The sequence below is a fragment of the Mustela lutreola genome, chromosome 8, assembly GCF_030435805.1.
Source record: "Mustela lutreola isolate mMusLut2 chromosome 8, mMusLut2.pri, whole genome shotgun sequence".
In the NCBI taxonomy this organism is placed as follows: domain Eukaryota; kingdom Metazoa; phylum Chordata; class Mammalia; order Carnivora; family Mustelidae; genus Mustela; species Mustela lutreola.
Window position 1 is genome coordinate 41,789,020 of NC_081297.1, and position 14,368 is coordinate 41,803,387.

General features: G+C 44.9%; 1 protein-coding gene across 4 annotated transcripts in view; it reads right to left on the reverse strand.

Annotated features, from left to right (window-relative positions):
• LOC131838352 (chromatin remodeling regulator CECR2) overlaps nucleotides 1–11,350 on the reverse strand; it is a 172,752-nt gene extending 161,402 nt beyond the window's left edge. For all 4 annotated transcript variants that reach the window (XM_059184334.1, XM_059184335.1, XM_059184333.1 and 1 more), the window contains exon 1: nucleotides 10,844–11,350. In XM_059184334.1, coding sequence (XP_059040317.1) covers nucleotides 10,844–10,969 — 126 coding nt within the window. In that variant the 5' untranslated portion in view covers nucleotides 10,970–11,350. The remainder of the gene's footprint in view (nucleotides 1–10,843) is intronic.
• Between the last annotated feature and the right edge of the window lie 3,018 nt (nucleotides 11,351–14,368).

A 14,368-nucleotide genomic window follows, 5' to 3' on the forward strand; every position in this document is an offset into this window, starting at 1 on the left:
TTATGCCAACAGGTGAAATTTTTCTTTAAATCACCTTTCCCCCAAATAGGTGTCTCCTGAACAAAGAACTTCAGGACACTGATTATAAAAACTGTCTCCCACACCTAAAAGAATCAGCAAACACAACCTTTCAGGGAGACAGAGGAAACACAATAGGAAATGGGGGAGTGAAAAGATTTGCTAAAGAAGTAGATCTGTTAATTTAACACATTTTCTATCAAGCAAATTGACTGTCCTTAGGCCCATTGTTGCTGAAACAATGAACACTCAGGGAAGTGGTGTTCATTAAAAGGAACTGGTCAGGAGAAAAAACAGTTATAGCCAACCAGACTGCTTAACAGCATTCACAATTGCAAGAACTCATTCCATTCCTAGGAATTATTAATTGGAGGGGATTTAAAGGTTCAACATTAAAAACATGCAGTAAGTTAGTACAATTGTGACCCTAACACATCCTCTATTTTCATGTATTTTTAGAGGTTATTGGGGGGAGAGGGGCACAGAAGGATGCACATAGTCTGCTATGACAACCATTCACACATTTAATTCAGGTGGCCACATGCCTCAGTGACATATTGCCAAGTCAGGCAGTTACTCTAGCAAACCCACCCTTGGGAAAAAGTAGAACACTGCTCCTAAAGAGTCTGGGCTGTAGAATCAAAGCTAAAAGCTGACCATTATAGTATGAAACTTACAAGAACATGACATCACTTAAAGCCAATCCAATCATAAAGGTCACATGAGGTCAGGGAATTTAAACAGGAGAACAAAATACTGTATTTCATATATTTTTACACAAGCCATATACCATTTTAAAGGGGTGCGTGAGTAATGATGTGCAGAACAGAGCACCAAACAGAATTATTCTGAGGGGTCATTTGCCCTCCTGAAGGAGAAAACTGCCTTTGGCTGCAAAAGTGACTGACTTCACCTCAACCTATTTATGCAGATTCTGGAATTTAATACCTTGATTCAGGCCAGAAATTCCACTTTCCTCCACCACAGCCCAAAATGAACTTGGAGGACAGCAGTAGATTAGCACAACAATGGAGTAGCAGAGAAAAAAACGTGTGGTCAGGCCTTAGCTCCCAGTCAAGGAAGATAAAGAACAAAAAATAAGGTGATGGATCCCTGCGGAGACCAAACACCACAAGATGGCAACCAGGGATGCTGAGATGGACACTCCACATAAAAGATACCTTTGGAGGCCACAGACAATGACACCATCTCCCTTGAAGTTCTACAGTATCTTTCTTCCTAGACTTTACCTCTAAGTCACCATCCATCACAATACAATTTTTGTTCCAAACCAAAACGAAAACCTACTTGATCCATAAACTATTTTGCCATACTTGCCTACAAGGAAAATCCAGTGGGAGAAATCATGAAAAATACTGAGAGCAACCTCAAGAAAGGTTCTGTGATGGGTGTGTTCTAAGACAAAAATTCTGATGGAGTAATACACTCTGTATAACGATCTACCCTTATGTCTCAGATATATAAGTATACGCGTGTGCACACACCCACCCCCTCAACTTACGTCTCACTGAACTTTCAACCTGGTCATAACTAACCACCCCCACTCCCCACAGTCTACCACTGTGCAAGGCTCAGGAGATCTGTCAAGAAGACCCTGTGCCCTGACAGGCAATGGCAGCACAGAAGCCAGCCTGAGGCTAAATAGCCCAACACCCCTCTTCCCCAACAGTGCCGGAAAGCCAGGCCTTGCCTAAGGGAGGCCTTTCTTTCAGGGATCCAGTTAACCCCACAACACCCTCTATTGGTTTACTTCTCCCCTTAAATGACTCCCCAGGATAGAAAAATATTAAAACCTCTGCTTCCCAGTTTTCTGACGTGCAATTACTACTACATGCACATCTCCAAGCAACTTTAACTTCCTTCAGCTTTTATAAACCTAAAGGTTTGCATTTAAGAAAAAAAATTACTATTAGAAGAAAAAACTTAGCTTCTTCACAGTGTACCTTTTATACAATGAACTGAAAAAAGCCTTCCCCATTATGTGGGGAATGTCTGGAGATAATTTTATTTGTCATGACTGGGGATGCTACTGGCATATAGAGGGTAGAGGCCAGAGATGCTCTAGACAGCTTAAAATGTGTATGACAGCTTTTCCACAACAAAGACTTATCTGATCCAAAATACCAATAATGCTGAGGCAAGAATCCCCAAGCCTTAAAGAAACCCACAGAATTCTGAGCTCAATATTATTATCTAACAATTCTTAATTATAAGAATTACTCAAAGACCTTTCCCAAGTTTTTAAATATAAATTAATGTTAGAAGATAATGTAAAAAAGGTATAATAAAAGCACCTAAGGAACAGCATCTATTGAAATACGAAAATACAGAAAGACAACATGGCTTTCTAAAAAGACTCTAATACCAAATAAGAAAGTCAGATGCCTGAAGCTATACCTGGATCATTCGAAGTTCAAAGTATGAATGATGTTAAATATAAGTGAAGAAACAGAAGTGAAGGGAATATAACATAACTCAAGACCTTCAACCTCCAGAATTCCTCACAATCTCAAAATACAAAACCTTAGAGCTCAGTTCGAGGACCTTGGAGGTAGTGAAAATATCAATCATCAAGTCCTAAAATCTACTTTCAAAGCAGTGTGTCTGCAGACAAGATTTCCACAGAAAGACAAGTTCATATAATCCATAAACACATCAAATATGGATTCATAGCTTTCAAAATTAATTTGTAAAACACGGATCCTAATACAGGTCACAACCTTGACCCTGTTAGCGAGGGCGATGATTTTCTGAATCAATTAATAGTGCAATGCATGCTGAGAACCATTCCTAGAACTTAAGACCTAGGAAAATCTAAGAATCATCTACTCTAAAATTCCAATTTTATGTATGGGGCATTTCAAACGTATGGAGCAAACCAAAAATCTGCCTAAGATTGTAAATCAAGTTAATGATAGAGGTAGGCCCACAATCCAGGTTCCTGACTTTCTGCTTGATTCCTTTTGAAAATATGTTCAATCACATCAATTAGATCTAAAACCATACAGTTAGAAGTTGCACAATTCTGTCCCCTTGAATTTTTACCTAAACCAGCTTTTGCACCCCCAGTGTTTCAGCATTCTGCTAATGCTCCTCACTGTTACTCCTAACACACAAGAACCCAGTGCAGAGCCTCTCCTGATCAAAGAGCAGACATCCATTGCACCAAATGGTGCCAAGGTGTATTTTAGGCTATCCTAACGATGTTCCAGAAAATTAAGCAACACTGAACTGAACTTCCGTCGTATAGCAAACCAGATGGTAACATAGGCTGTCCTTCAGAGATGAGAGGGTATTGCCCTTTCTAGGACTGTGGAAGCTCCCAACTACCCCACTGATGGTTCACATGGTTGGCAAAGGAAGCTTTCCCTTTTAAAACGTTGGTATAAACAGAAAGGGGTTGGGGGCTGGGTGGCTCAGTTGGTTAAGCGACTGCCTTTGGCTTGGGTCATGATCCCCGGGAGTTCTCAGGCCAAGTCCCCCATTGAGCTCCCAGCTCCACGGATAGTCTGCTTACCTTCTTCCCTCTCATGCTCTCTATCTCTCAAATAAAATAAACAAATAATCTTTTAAAAATTAAAAATAAACAGAAAGGGGATCCAGTATTCACTTTTGGGGAGAAATTTTTAAGTCATCTCCACACCCAACGTGGGGCTGAACTCCCATGCCTGAGATCAAGAGTCACATGCTTTACTGACTGAGGCAGCCAAGTGCCCCTCATTTTTGGAGACATATATATGATAATGTTCTCTGAGAGAACATTTTCCCCTTTCAGGATTTCAAACTGTACCAAGATTTGCCCCTCTGTAATTCACATCTGTGCTTGGGCTTTACCCCTCGGAGAAGGAACAGATCTTGAATCTTTACAAAATATTATCTGGTACCTTACCTTATAGAATCGTGTCACAAACTACTAATTTTTAAATCATTTTAAATCACAAATCTCCTTTTGAGCAGTCCTGCTCAAAGGCCATCTTCTCACTGAGGCCATACCTAACCAGACTTTTTTTTTTTTTTCTAACCAGCCTGTTTTTTATTACGACAATCTATCCCCTCAACTGGGCCTCCCTATGCCTTCACAGTTTTGTTTTTTAATGTCCTCTGACATATTACTCTTACCAACTGCTTTACTGTCTGTTTCCTTCCACTGAAATGAAGGAAGATATTTTTGTGTTATATTCACATCTTGTACCTCCATTATCTAATACATGATAGATGCTCAAAAATACTTGCTAAGGGGTGCATGGGTGGCTCAGATGGTTAAGCATCTGCCTTAGGCTCAGGTCATGATCTCAGGGTCCTGGGATGGAGTCCTGCATCAGGCTCCTGGCTCAGCAGGAAGTCTGCTCGTTCTTACCTACCTCTTCCCCAGCATTCTCTCTGTGTCTTAAATGAATAAATAAAATCTTTTTAAAAAAATTAATTAAAATCAAATCTTAAAAAAAAAAACTTGCTAAAAGAAAGAAATGGAAACAGGGCACTTGGGTTGCTAAGTCTTTAAGTGTCTGCCTTCAGCTAAGGTCATGATCCCAGGGTCCTGGAATCGAGGCCCACATGGGGTTCCCTGCTCAGCAGTGAGCCTGCTTATCTCTCTGCCACTCCCTCCCTGCTTGTGCTTCCTCTCTCTCTAATAAATAAATAAAATCATTTAAAAAAAAAAAAAAGGGTGCCTGGGTGGCTCAGTCGTTGAGCATCTGCCTTCAGCTCAGGTCATGATCCCAGGGTCCTGGGATCCAGCCACCCTGCTCTTGTGGAAGCCTACTTCTCCCTCTCCCACTCCCCCTGCTTGTGTTCCCTCTCGCACTCTGTCTCTCTGTCAAATAAATAAAATCTTGGAAGAAAGAAAGAAAGAGTGAGAGAAATAAAGGAAGAAAGAAAGAAGGAGGGAGAGAGGGAGGGGAAAAAAGAAAGGGAGAGAGGAAGGGAAGGAATCATGAACTTGACACTGTACTTAGTTTGGCAGAAGTATTAAAAGGGGGATGTCTGGGTGGCTCAGTTAAGAATCTGCCTTCAGGGGCACCTGGGTGGTTCAGTGGGTTAAGCCTGCCTTCAGCTCAGGTCATGATCTCAGGGTCCTGGGATCCAGCCCCACATCAGGCTCTCTGTTTGGCAGGGAGCTTGCTTCCTCCTCTCTCTCTGCTAGCCTCTCTGCCTACTTGTGATCTCTGTCAAATAAATAAAATAAAATAAAATAAAATAAAAGAATCTGCTTTCACCTCAGGTCATGATCCAGGGTCCGGGGCTTGAGTCCCACATTGGGCTCCTTGCTCAGTCAGGAGCCTGCTTCCCCCCTGCCTGCTGCCTCCCCTGCTTGTGCATATGTGCCCTCTCTCTGAATAATAAATAAAAGCTGTTAAAAAAAAAAAAATGTTTTAAAAGGATCTTCTGTACTCCACATTATTAAAAATCAAAGATCTCAAGATTTGTACTATGGAGGCTTGGCCATTACTTATAGGCCTAGTCCTTCATTTTAGATAACGAAATCAGAACAGTATGATTCAGTAGTAATGGCAAAGAATTTGTTATCTAAGCACCTAAGATCCGGGTGACAGTCTACCTGGAAGCAACTCAGTCTCTGTATTTCCAATCTCCTTATCTGTAAAATGAGGATAATTCCTACCTCACAGTGATAGCTAAGGATCAAATGAGATACCACTTGGGGACAGCAGGTTGGCTCAGTTGGTAGAGCATCCAGCTCTTGATCTCAGGGTCATGAGTTCAAGCCCCAGGTTGGGTGTAGAGCTTACTTTAAATAAATAAAATCAGTACAACCAATCAATAAAATAAATGAGATAACATTTGGAAAAATGTACCAAGTACTATGCAAGTGCCATTTATCATTAGGCTATTCCAACCTGTCAAGGTCACAGAGCAAGTTAATGGAACAATTAGAGTTAAGAATTCAAGTTTCCTAACTCCTAGTCTAGTGCATTTTGTGTAATAAACTAGGCTTCTGGTTCCCCTAGTCAAGGTTAACTCATTCTTTCATCTAGCTCAGGGCTTTTCAACCTTAGTGTGGTTGAGGACCTCTTTCAGAATTTGAAAGCAACAGGACCCTCTCCTCCAGCAAACTGCATATATGCACACAACATTAAATCTCCTATGGCCCATCCACAGGCCCAGGCTCAAGAACTGCTGGTATGAAAGATGTACTAATAAGTTACTATCAGCAATTCTTGTTTCTTATTTTCATGCTGAATAATTTATGCCTTGGGGGGCGCCTGAATGGCTCAGTCAGTAGGGCATGGGGCTCTTGATCTCAGGGACAGGAGTTCGAGCCCCATGTTGGGTGTAGAAAGTACTTTAAAAAAAAATGAAAAATTTTGGGGGCGCCTGGGTGGCTCAGTGGCTTAAGCCGCTGCCTTCGGTTCAGGTCATGATCTCAGGGTCCTGGGATCGAGCCCCGCATTGGGCTCTCTGCTCCGCAGGGAGCCTGCTTCCCCCCTCTCTCTCTGCCTGCCTCTCTACCTACTTGTGATCTCTCTCTCTGTCAAATAAATAAATAAAATATTTTTAAAAAATAAATAAATAAAAATTTTTTAAAATAAAAATTTATGGCTTGGTAACCTTGAAAAAGGGATTGGATCCAAGGAAACAACAATGGTGTAATTTGGGAATCTGAATTAAAGATAGTGGCCCCAGATCATCATGTTCATTAGGTTAGAGACTTTACCTATGTACAACCACAACCAGGAAGGAGAGCCAAGTAAGAAGTAGGTAAAGGATTCAGTACTCAACAGCACAAAGCTCAGGGAAAAGAGTAGGCACTGACAATCAGATTATTTTCACCACGTTGCTAATACACAAACTATCATGACCATTTTCAAAGAGCCACCTAGAGACACCACAGTCTCTTCTCTAGAGGAAAATATTCCCAAAATGTTTGTGATGGGATTTCTGCCCACACCCCCATACCCGTCATAACTCCAGACCAAACTCTTCAAATGACTCCACACTCCCTTCCCTTACTTTGATCAACACATTACAGTTACTGTAAGGAGAACCTGGTAAGGAGGGGGGAAAAAAAATCAGCATTAAATCTTTGCAGAGGTCAATTCACCATTCTTCACTTCTCAAATTGGGAAAAAAAACTTAACCAGCCTAACCCACTGGAATGTTAAACAATTATAAAACACTTTATTTAAATGAAATGTTTCTGAAATATTAACAGATAATCTTCTGACACAAAAGAATTAGGAGTTTCTTTGGTAATCTCCCATTTCGAAGTTAAGCACCTAATTGAGTAGGGGCTCTTAATAATACCAACCACTGAATTCAGTTTCATTAACCTCCTGTTGTCCAGCTATACTTCAATCTCCTCCTCTGAAAAATAAAAACAGTACCTAACCTAAGCCACAAATACATTGTGGGCATATTTGGGAATTTCTAAATATGTTAACAGTTAATAGCTTTTATCCCTGAGAGGAGGAATACAATGTTAACAGTTAATAGCTTTTATCTCTTAGTGGTGGAATTATGGGTGATTTTAATTCTCTTACCTACATGGTGCTATAATTTTCAAGGTTTATATAACATCAGTATTATTTTTCAAACCAGATATTCTAAACTTAAAGCATTACCTACACATTCACAGATTTTCCATCTGATGATTACAGAATCCCTAAAGAAATCCAATACACTGAAGGTTGATCAACAGAGCAAAAAGTTTTTTTACAAGAAAAAATAAAACCATCCATGTTTTAGGGACCAGTTCTGTAAGTGGGAGATATTGACCTTTTGCAGAATGGCAGCATGAATCCTCCCAGCCCTTCACCTATCTAAGAGATTACTTCATTCTAGATAAATAGAAGCCAAGTCCTTGAGGATTCCACTTCCTAAATTTTCTACAAATCCATGAGTTCAGGTTGGTGGTCAAGGATAGCTGAAAACTGGTTTCCTAAAAAAGCTGATATACAACTTCTACCACTTGGTATTATTCATCATTTTTACCCTTTAAAGTAGCAGTAAATTAAGATGGTAGGGCCTTTCCAGTTGGCCTCACAAATACAATTCAGCATCAGAATTAGTTTTTTGTTCTGTTTAAGGAGGGTCTTCCATTGTATCATACACTCTAACCAAGGGATTGTTTCTCAAACTGTCAGGACAATAAACTGTTATTAAAAAATCACCTAAGCAAAAAATAATAATAATTAATTTAAAAATTATTTATTTATACTTGAACTAAAACTGATGTTTTCAGGGGCCGTGGGACTCCATCTAGGGGTTGTGAGTTTGAGCCCCATGTTAGGTGTAGAGATTACATACATACATAAATCTGATGTTTTCAGTGAGTTTCTGCACAATCATGTGTCAAATCTGTTAGAAGCCTAAAAAAGACTAATTTTAATTTCTGATAACTACTGAAAACTTTAAGTTACAATTTGCATTAACCATGTCAAAACAAACCTCACGTGAGACGGTTACAAGGGAACTGCAGAAGTTAAAAAGTCACTGTCATCTGTTACCTACTTACTGAACTTCTAGTAAAAACAGTATGGATAATTACAAAAATGTGCATATGGATTCCAAATATTTATTCGTGTTGCAAGTATTTCAAACAGCATGCAGTTTAAAAACAGTGTCACTTCCAAGAATCGCTCCAATCAAAGGAGAGATCATCTCAAAGAGCCCAAATTATTCACCTGTAACAATGATTTTTCACTTCTTTTGTTCATACAAATTTGAACTCTTTGATCAGCTTACATTTCCTTAGGAATTACACCAGGTAATACTTAGAAACCACAAGTTTATTTTTTAGAAATAAGTTATTTAAAGATTACTCTAGGTATCTGTAACAATTTAAGGTAAATTAGTTACCTCTATTTTTCCATCAACAAAATGGGAGTATACAGATTTTGGACGATAAATTTTTCCACAGTATTTTTAGAATGGGTCCTTAAAGTCTCAACTTGTAATTCAATGTCACCTCAACTTTATTATCTTGCAAGGGAGAAAATGGGCTAGGGGACAAGTTTACTATCATCACCCAAGATGGCACAGTCACAAGCAACACCTCCCACAACAGCCACCATTTTGAGCAGCACGACAGAATTTAACTACTCACGATTTTATACCAACTAAAAGAAAACAGTATTACCAAAATAACCGTTAAACATCTCTTGAATTTAAGCATCCCCAAATAAAAACAGTTATCCTACTAACATTTTTAGTAAAGACCATGCTTATTACAATTAGGTTCAAACTTTGAAAGCAAACGCTGTGGTGCTATCTAAAATGCCCAAGTTATTACATCTTCCTAAAAACAGAAGCCTACGATTTAATCACATTGCTTTACTCAGCTTCAGGACTAAGAATCGCCAAAGGCCAGAAGGTGGTTCTAGTTTATGGGCCCACATTCTCCCACCGTACTTCTTTCGATCTTTTTATTTTCCCAATTTCATTAACTCTGCAACAAGAGTTAAGTTTCAACACTTCATTCATACAAGAAGCAAATGATATTTCCACAAACAACACTGAATCTAAAAACAAAGGTGAGGCAAAAATCCTAAGAATAAACGAACTAAAATCAATCCAAAAATGGCAGAAAGTAGGATAGGTGGGGGTGGGGAGGCAACAACAACTACGTGTTCCTCGAAAAGAGTAATTCTTATTTTGATTACTCCATTGGGGAACTCATTGGCAGAACTGAAAAGAAAAAAACTGACCAACAGTTTCCCTTTACCTTTGTCCAAGGCAAAAGGTGGTAAGTCCACTACATATACATTGCCATAGGAGGGCAAGCAATTCAACCTGCCAACCAATCAAATATTTCACACCCCCTTCCAAAAATAAAAATAAAAGAAAGGAGGACGGATGCTTGTAGGGGCTGGGTACTCGTCCGGGCCGTCGTGTACATTCCATTCCTCACACTCCCGCCACCATCCCTGCTACTAGGACCCCCTGATTTTAGTCCGGTTATCACAAAGCCCCGGGTTTGAAAGCACCTTCGGCCTGGCCAGAAAAGCCATCCCTTTACAACACGCCCGCCCGGAGGGATAATGGTGGCGAAATCAACTCAAAGAGCTCCCGAGGTCCCCGCATAAAGAGGGCTGTATGTTCCGAGGAAAGGCGCTATTAAAGAATAACGGAGTCCTAAACTTTCCCTCCGCCTCGGAGCCCCGAGCAAGGGCGAGCGCCGGGCGGCTCCCCGGAGGAGAGCGCGCCCCCGAGCCCAGGCCCCCATCACCGCCGGCCCGAAGTTAACCCAAAGCGCCCCCGAGAGTCGCGGGCCTCCGGCAGTCCGCAAAGTCCGATTCCCCCTCCACGCGCCCGCCGAAGTGGGGGCGAGCCTCCCCACGGCACGACAGACCCCTCCCCAAACGGCCGCAGGCAGCCTCCCGGCCCGGTCCGAGTTAATCCAGCCCGTACCCCGTCCCCGCCCGGAGCAGCTGGCTCGCCGCTTCAATGGCACCGGGCAGGGAGCGCGCGCACGCACTCTCCCACACACTCAGCCTCCTGCCCGAGAAGTCCCGGGAGAGTCGGCCGGGTCCCACTCGTACAAAAGCGCACTCTCCCCCCGCCCTCCCGCCGCCCGCTTCGACTGGCCCCGGAAGGCGCGGGTGGGTACGGCGGCCACGAGCGAACGTCCCGAGCCCGGACGCCGGCACTTGGCGTCCCCCGCCCGCGCTCTGGCCCTTCAGCGCCTCGTGCCCCCACCTCCGAGCCCTTCCCCTGGCTGCGGACTACCGGCCAGTCTCCGCGTGCCCCCCGCTCCCTCCCGCACGGTGCTCCCAGACTCCCGAGGGGGGCTGGGGAGAAAGGGGCGCGGGGTGCGCCACCTCTCCCGCTCCTCGCGGCCACTCACCTCGATCTCAAAGTCGGGCAGACGGAACGCGGTGCGAAAGAGCGAGCAGAAGTGCGCGATGGCCGGGACTTCCCACCAGGAGCGGAGCTCGCCCAGCCCGGCCGCGCCGCCCTCCTCCGGGCACATCTCCCAGGCGCGGCGGTGGCGGCGGCGGCCCCGAACCCCAAGCGCGCCTCGGCGGCCCCACGCTGCCCGCGCACCGCTCGCCCGCCCGCCTCGGACTCCCGCCGCGTCGCAGCGCCTCAGCGCCTCAGCTTCTCGGGCGGGGGTGGCGGCGGCTGCGGCGGCGGCTGTTACTCCCGCTGCTGCCGCCGCTCGGCGAGTGCATGAGCTGAGGGCGGGCGACCCGGGCGGGGGGCGGCGGCTCGGGGGCCCGAGTTACTGAGGCGTCTGCTGCTCCGGCTGCCGACGGGGTCCGCGCGCGCGCCCCATCCTGCGGCTGCGGCTACGGCCGCCCCCAGTACCATACAATATAATCATCTCACCGCTGGGGAAAACAGATGGGGCTGGGGGGGGGGCGGGGGGAGGGGGCCGAACAGAGGGCCTGGGGGAGGGGCCGCCCACGAGGAGGGGGCGGGGCTGCCCTCACCACAACAACAACCCCCGCCCCCGCTCCCCACCCCCAGTCCGGACAGCTGCAATTGGAAGAGAGGGGGAGGGGAGAGGGAACTGAGCGCCCCAAGAAAGAAGAGGAGTGTGGCTTGAAGGGAGCGAAGTACCCCCCAATCAACTGCCGTGGGACTCACTACGCTTTCCAGGTGTTTGGGACGGAGGAGTTTACTGACTTGGACCAATGAGGACAATAAGGGTCTCTCCCACCCCCCACTTGGCCTTAGTGGTCGCGCCCTTTTAAAGGGCCCGCCGGGTGGTGCTTTCGGTAGGGGCTAGATCCCGAAACACGCACGTGTGAGAGAGTTCAGTTATTATTGGTGCTGAGAGTATCCCTGGAGAACCAGTGGGTTGTAGCCCCCAGAAATGTGAGGCCTGGCGAGATAAAGTGATTTCCACCTGTTCTCAGCACTTTTATTCCATCCAAGAACGGTGTTCCAAGGAGATCTAAAGTAGCTCTTCTCTCCAAGGAAAGAAGGTGGTGGGGCTGGTTAAGCTGGAACCAAGTAGGATGGAGGCTGGAGAGCGGCGGGAAGGGTGGGGTAGGGGGAGGCACCAATCAGCAGCCTTGCGCGAAGAGCGACACCCCCACCCACCCACCCCAGGGAATGGACACGTGTGACCGCCCCAGAGAAGACGGGCTCGGAGCCCTGCAACTGCCCTGGCTGCAGAAAAGCTGCCTGGAAGAGTGCGCACAATGTAGTTAGAAAGCTGGGGGATGGGAAACGGGAGATGGTCTGAGGAGTGTACTCTGGGAGGGGTAGAGATCTGCACGCCCAGGCTGAGGGAATGTGCTCTGAGAGAGGAGTGTTGAGGTGTCTGCTTTAGAAATATTAAATTCTGTAGTACGTTACAATTCTGCTAAGTCCGAAGGAAGAATAAAACCCCTCAAAACCAGACCAGCAATGTGGAAAAACGACAGTGAATGCCCAGAGACTTGTATTGGTCATTGCAGTTAACGTTTTTAGTTCTGGGTATTTCTCAATCTTTGAGGGCCTTAGCCGGGTTCTGTATCTGCCTCTGGGTTAGTAAACACTACCCCTGACCTTCCCCTAAAGTACTCAAGTACTTACTGAGTGACAGGCACAGTTATAAAGTGTCCAGTGGCTAAATCAAAGATCCTCTTGTACCCTGAGCAGTGCAAAATCTGGAGAAAAATGAGCGGATTTATGTGATAGATTTTGGAGTGGGCTGTCTGGAGAAAAATGAGCGGATTTATGTGATAGATTTTGGAGTGGGCTGTCTGGAACAGCCCCCCACACACACACACACTTTATTCTGGTCATTTTAATAACCTGTTGTGTTTTCATAAAGCAGCATTTAAGGGGCGCCTGGGTGGCTCAGTGGGTTAGGTCGCTGCCTTCGGCTCGGGTCATGATCTCGGGGTCCTGGGATCCAGTCGCGCATCGGGCTCTCTGCTCAGCGGGGAGCCTGCTTCCCTCTCTCTCTCTCTCTCTGCCTGCCTCTCCCATCTACTTGTGATTTCTCTCTGTCAAGTGAATAGATAAAATCTTTAAAAAAAAAAAAAGCAGCATTTAAGGAAAAAGAAAAGCCAAATTCTTAAAGTGTATTTAAATGTATCTTTCATGAGTCAAAATACTTCTAACACTGGCTCCCCCAATGCCCCCTCCTGGCTTGGAAACGGGCCCCAAAGTTATGCAGTTTTGTTCTTTATTACCTGGAACTATTTAGTGATTTGAAATTCATCCTCCAATTCTACCACATGCTTTCTTTCATCTTTGACAAAAATGAACATATATCTAAATGCTCCCAAAGAGCAAAGGCTCCAGTTTTGTGTGTTTATAAAGCACAGCTCTTCTGTAGATATCCTATTAATAGATGAGATGTGAAAGGGGTGACAAGCCACTGTGGAATTAATCACATAAACTGAATTAGCTGTTTTCAGGACTTTCTCTTCCTGTCTTTCCTCATTTCCTCACAGGTCAGTTTGACTTTTCCCTCTCTTTTTAAAAACAGCTACGGTCTTCATGTTCATGTCTAATCCATTATATCCTGACTGTTCTTTCCCCAGTTTCTTTTTCCTAGTTCTCCCTCTGTCTTCTCATTTTTGCCTGTATCTTTTATCATTATTTAACCTTTTTTTAACCTTGCCTCTCAATTGTCCCTGCCAGCCAGCCAGGTAATAATAGTACCTAGAACTGTGAACAGCACCAGGAAGCAGAAAGGTGAGAAGATGTGGTTACTCCAATATGTTTGAGTACTGGTTACAACACCCCCCACACCCCCTACACCCCGCCCCCCGCCCCTTAGTTGGAAGGCTACTCTATTGTCCTCTTCCCTCCCCCACACCACTGGCCAGTCCTGTTAATCAACAAAACTGTCCTGGAACTGGAGGTGCCCCCTGGTGGTGGTTAGAGAGTCGTTTATCTCTCTGAGCACCTTTTCCTCCTCCTGCGTCTTTCCCCCTGCCACCGCCTTTTCTCCTTCTGAGGATCCGGTCTGAGTTCCTATGCATCGGCACACCAAATTCAGACCTGTCTCTTCCTTCCTCCCTCCATCCCTCCCTCTCTTTTCTTTAACACCTTTGGGCCCCTGGGTGGCTCAGTCCTTAAGTGTCTGCCTTCCGCTGTAGTAGTGATCCCAGAACCCTGGGATTGAGCCCCGCTTGGGGCTCTCTGCTCAGCGAGAAGCCTGCTTCTCCCTCTCCCACTCCACTGCTTGTGTAGTCTCTCTCTATGTCAAATAAAATAAATCTTTAAAAATAATAAGACCTGTTTCTTTCTGTCCTTCTCTAACTCTAGTTGTGTGTCTGTAGTTTTTTGCTTGGTTCCTCCCCTTGCTTTGCTCTCCCCCAACCCCATCTTTCACCAACAGTCTAAAACCAGTTCTGGCCCCAGAGCTAAGGAGTCTTAGTATGTCTCTGGTCTGGCTCAAAGTGTGGCCTCAGAGTTCCCT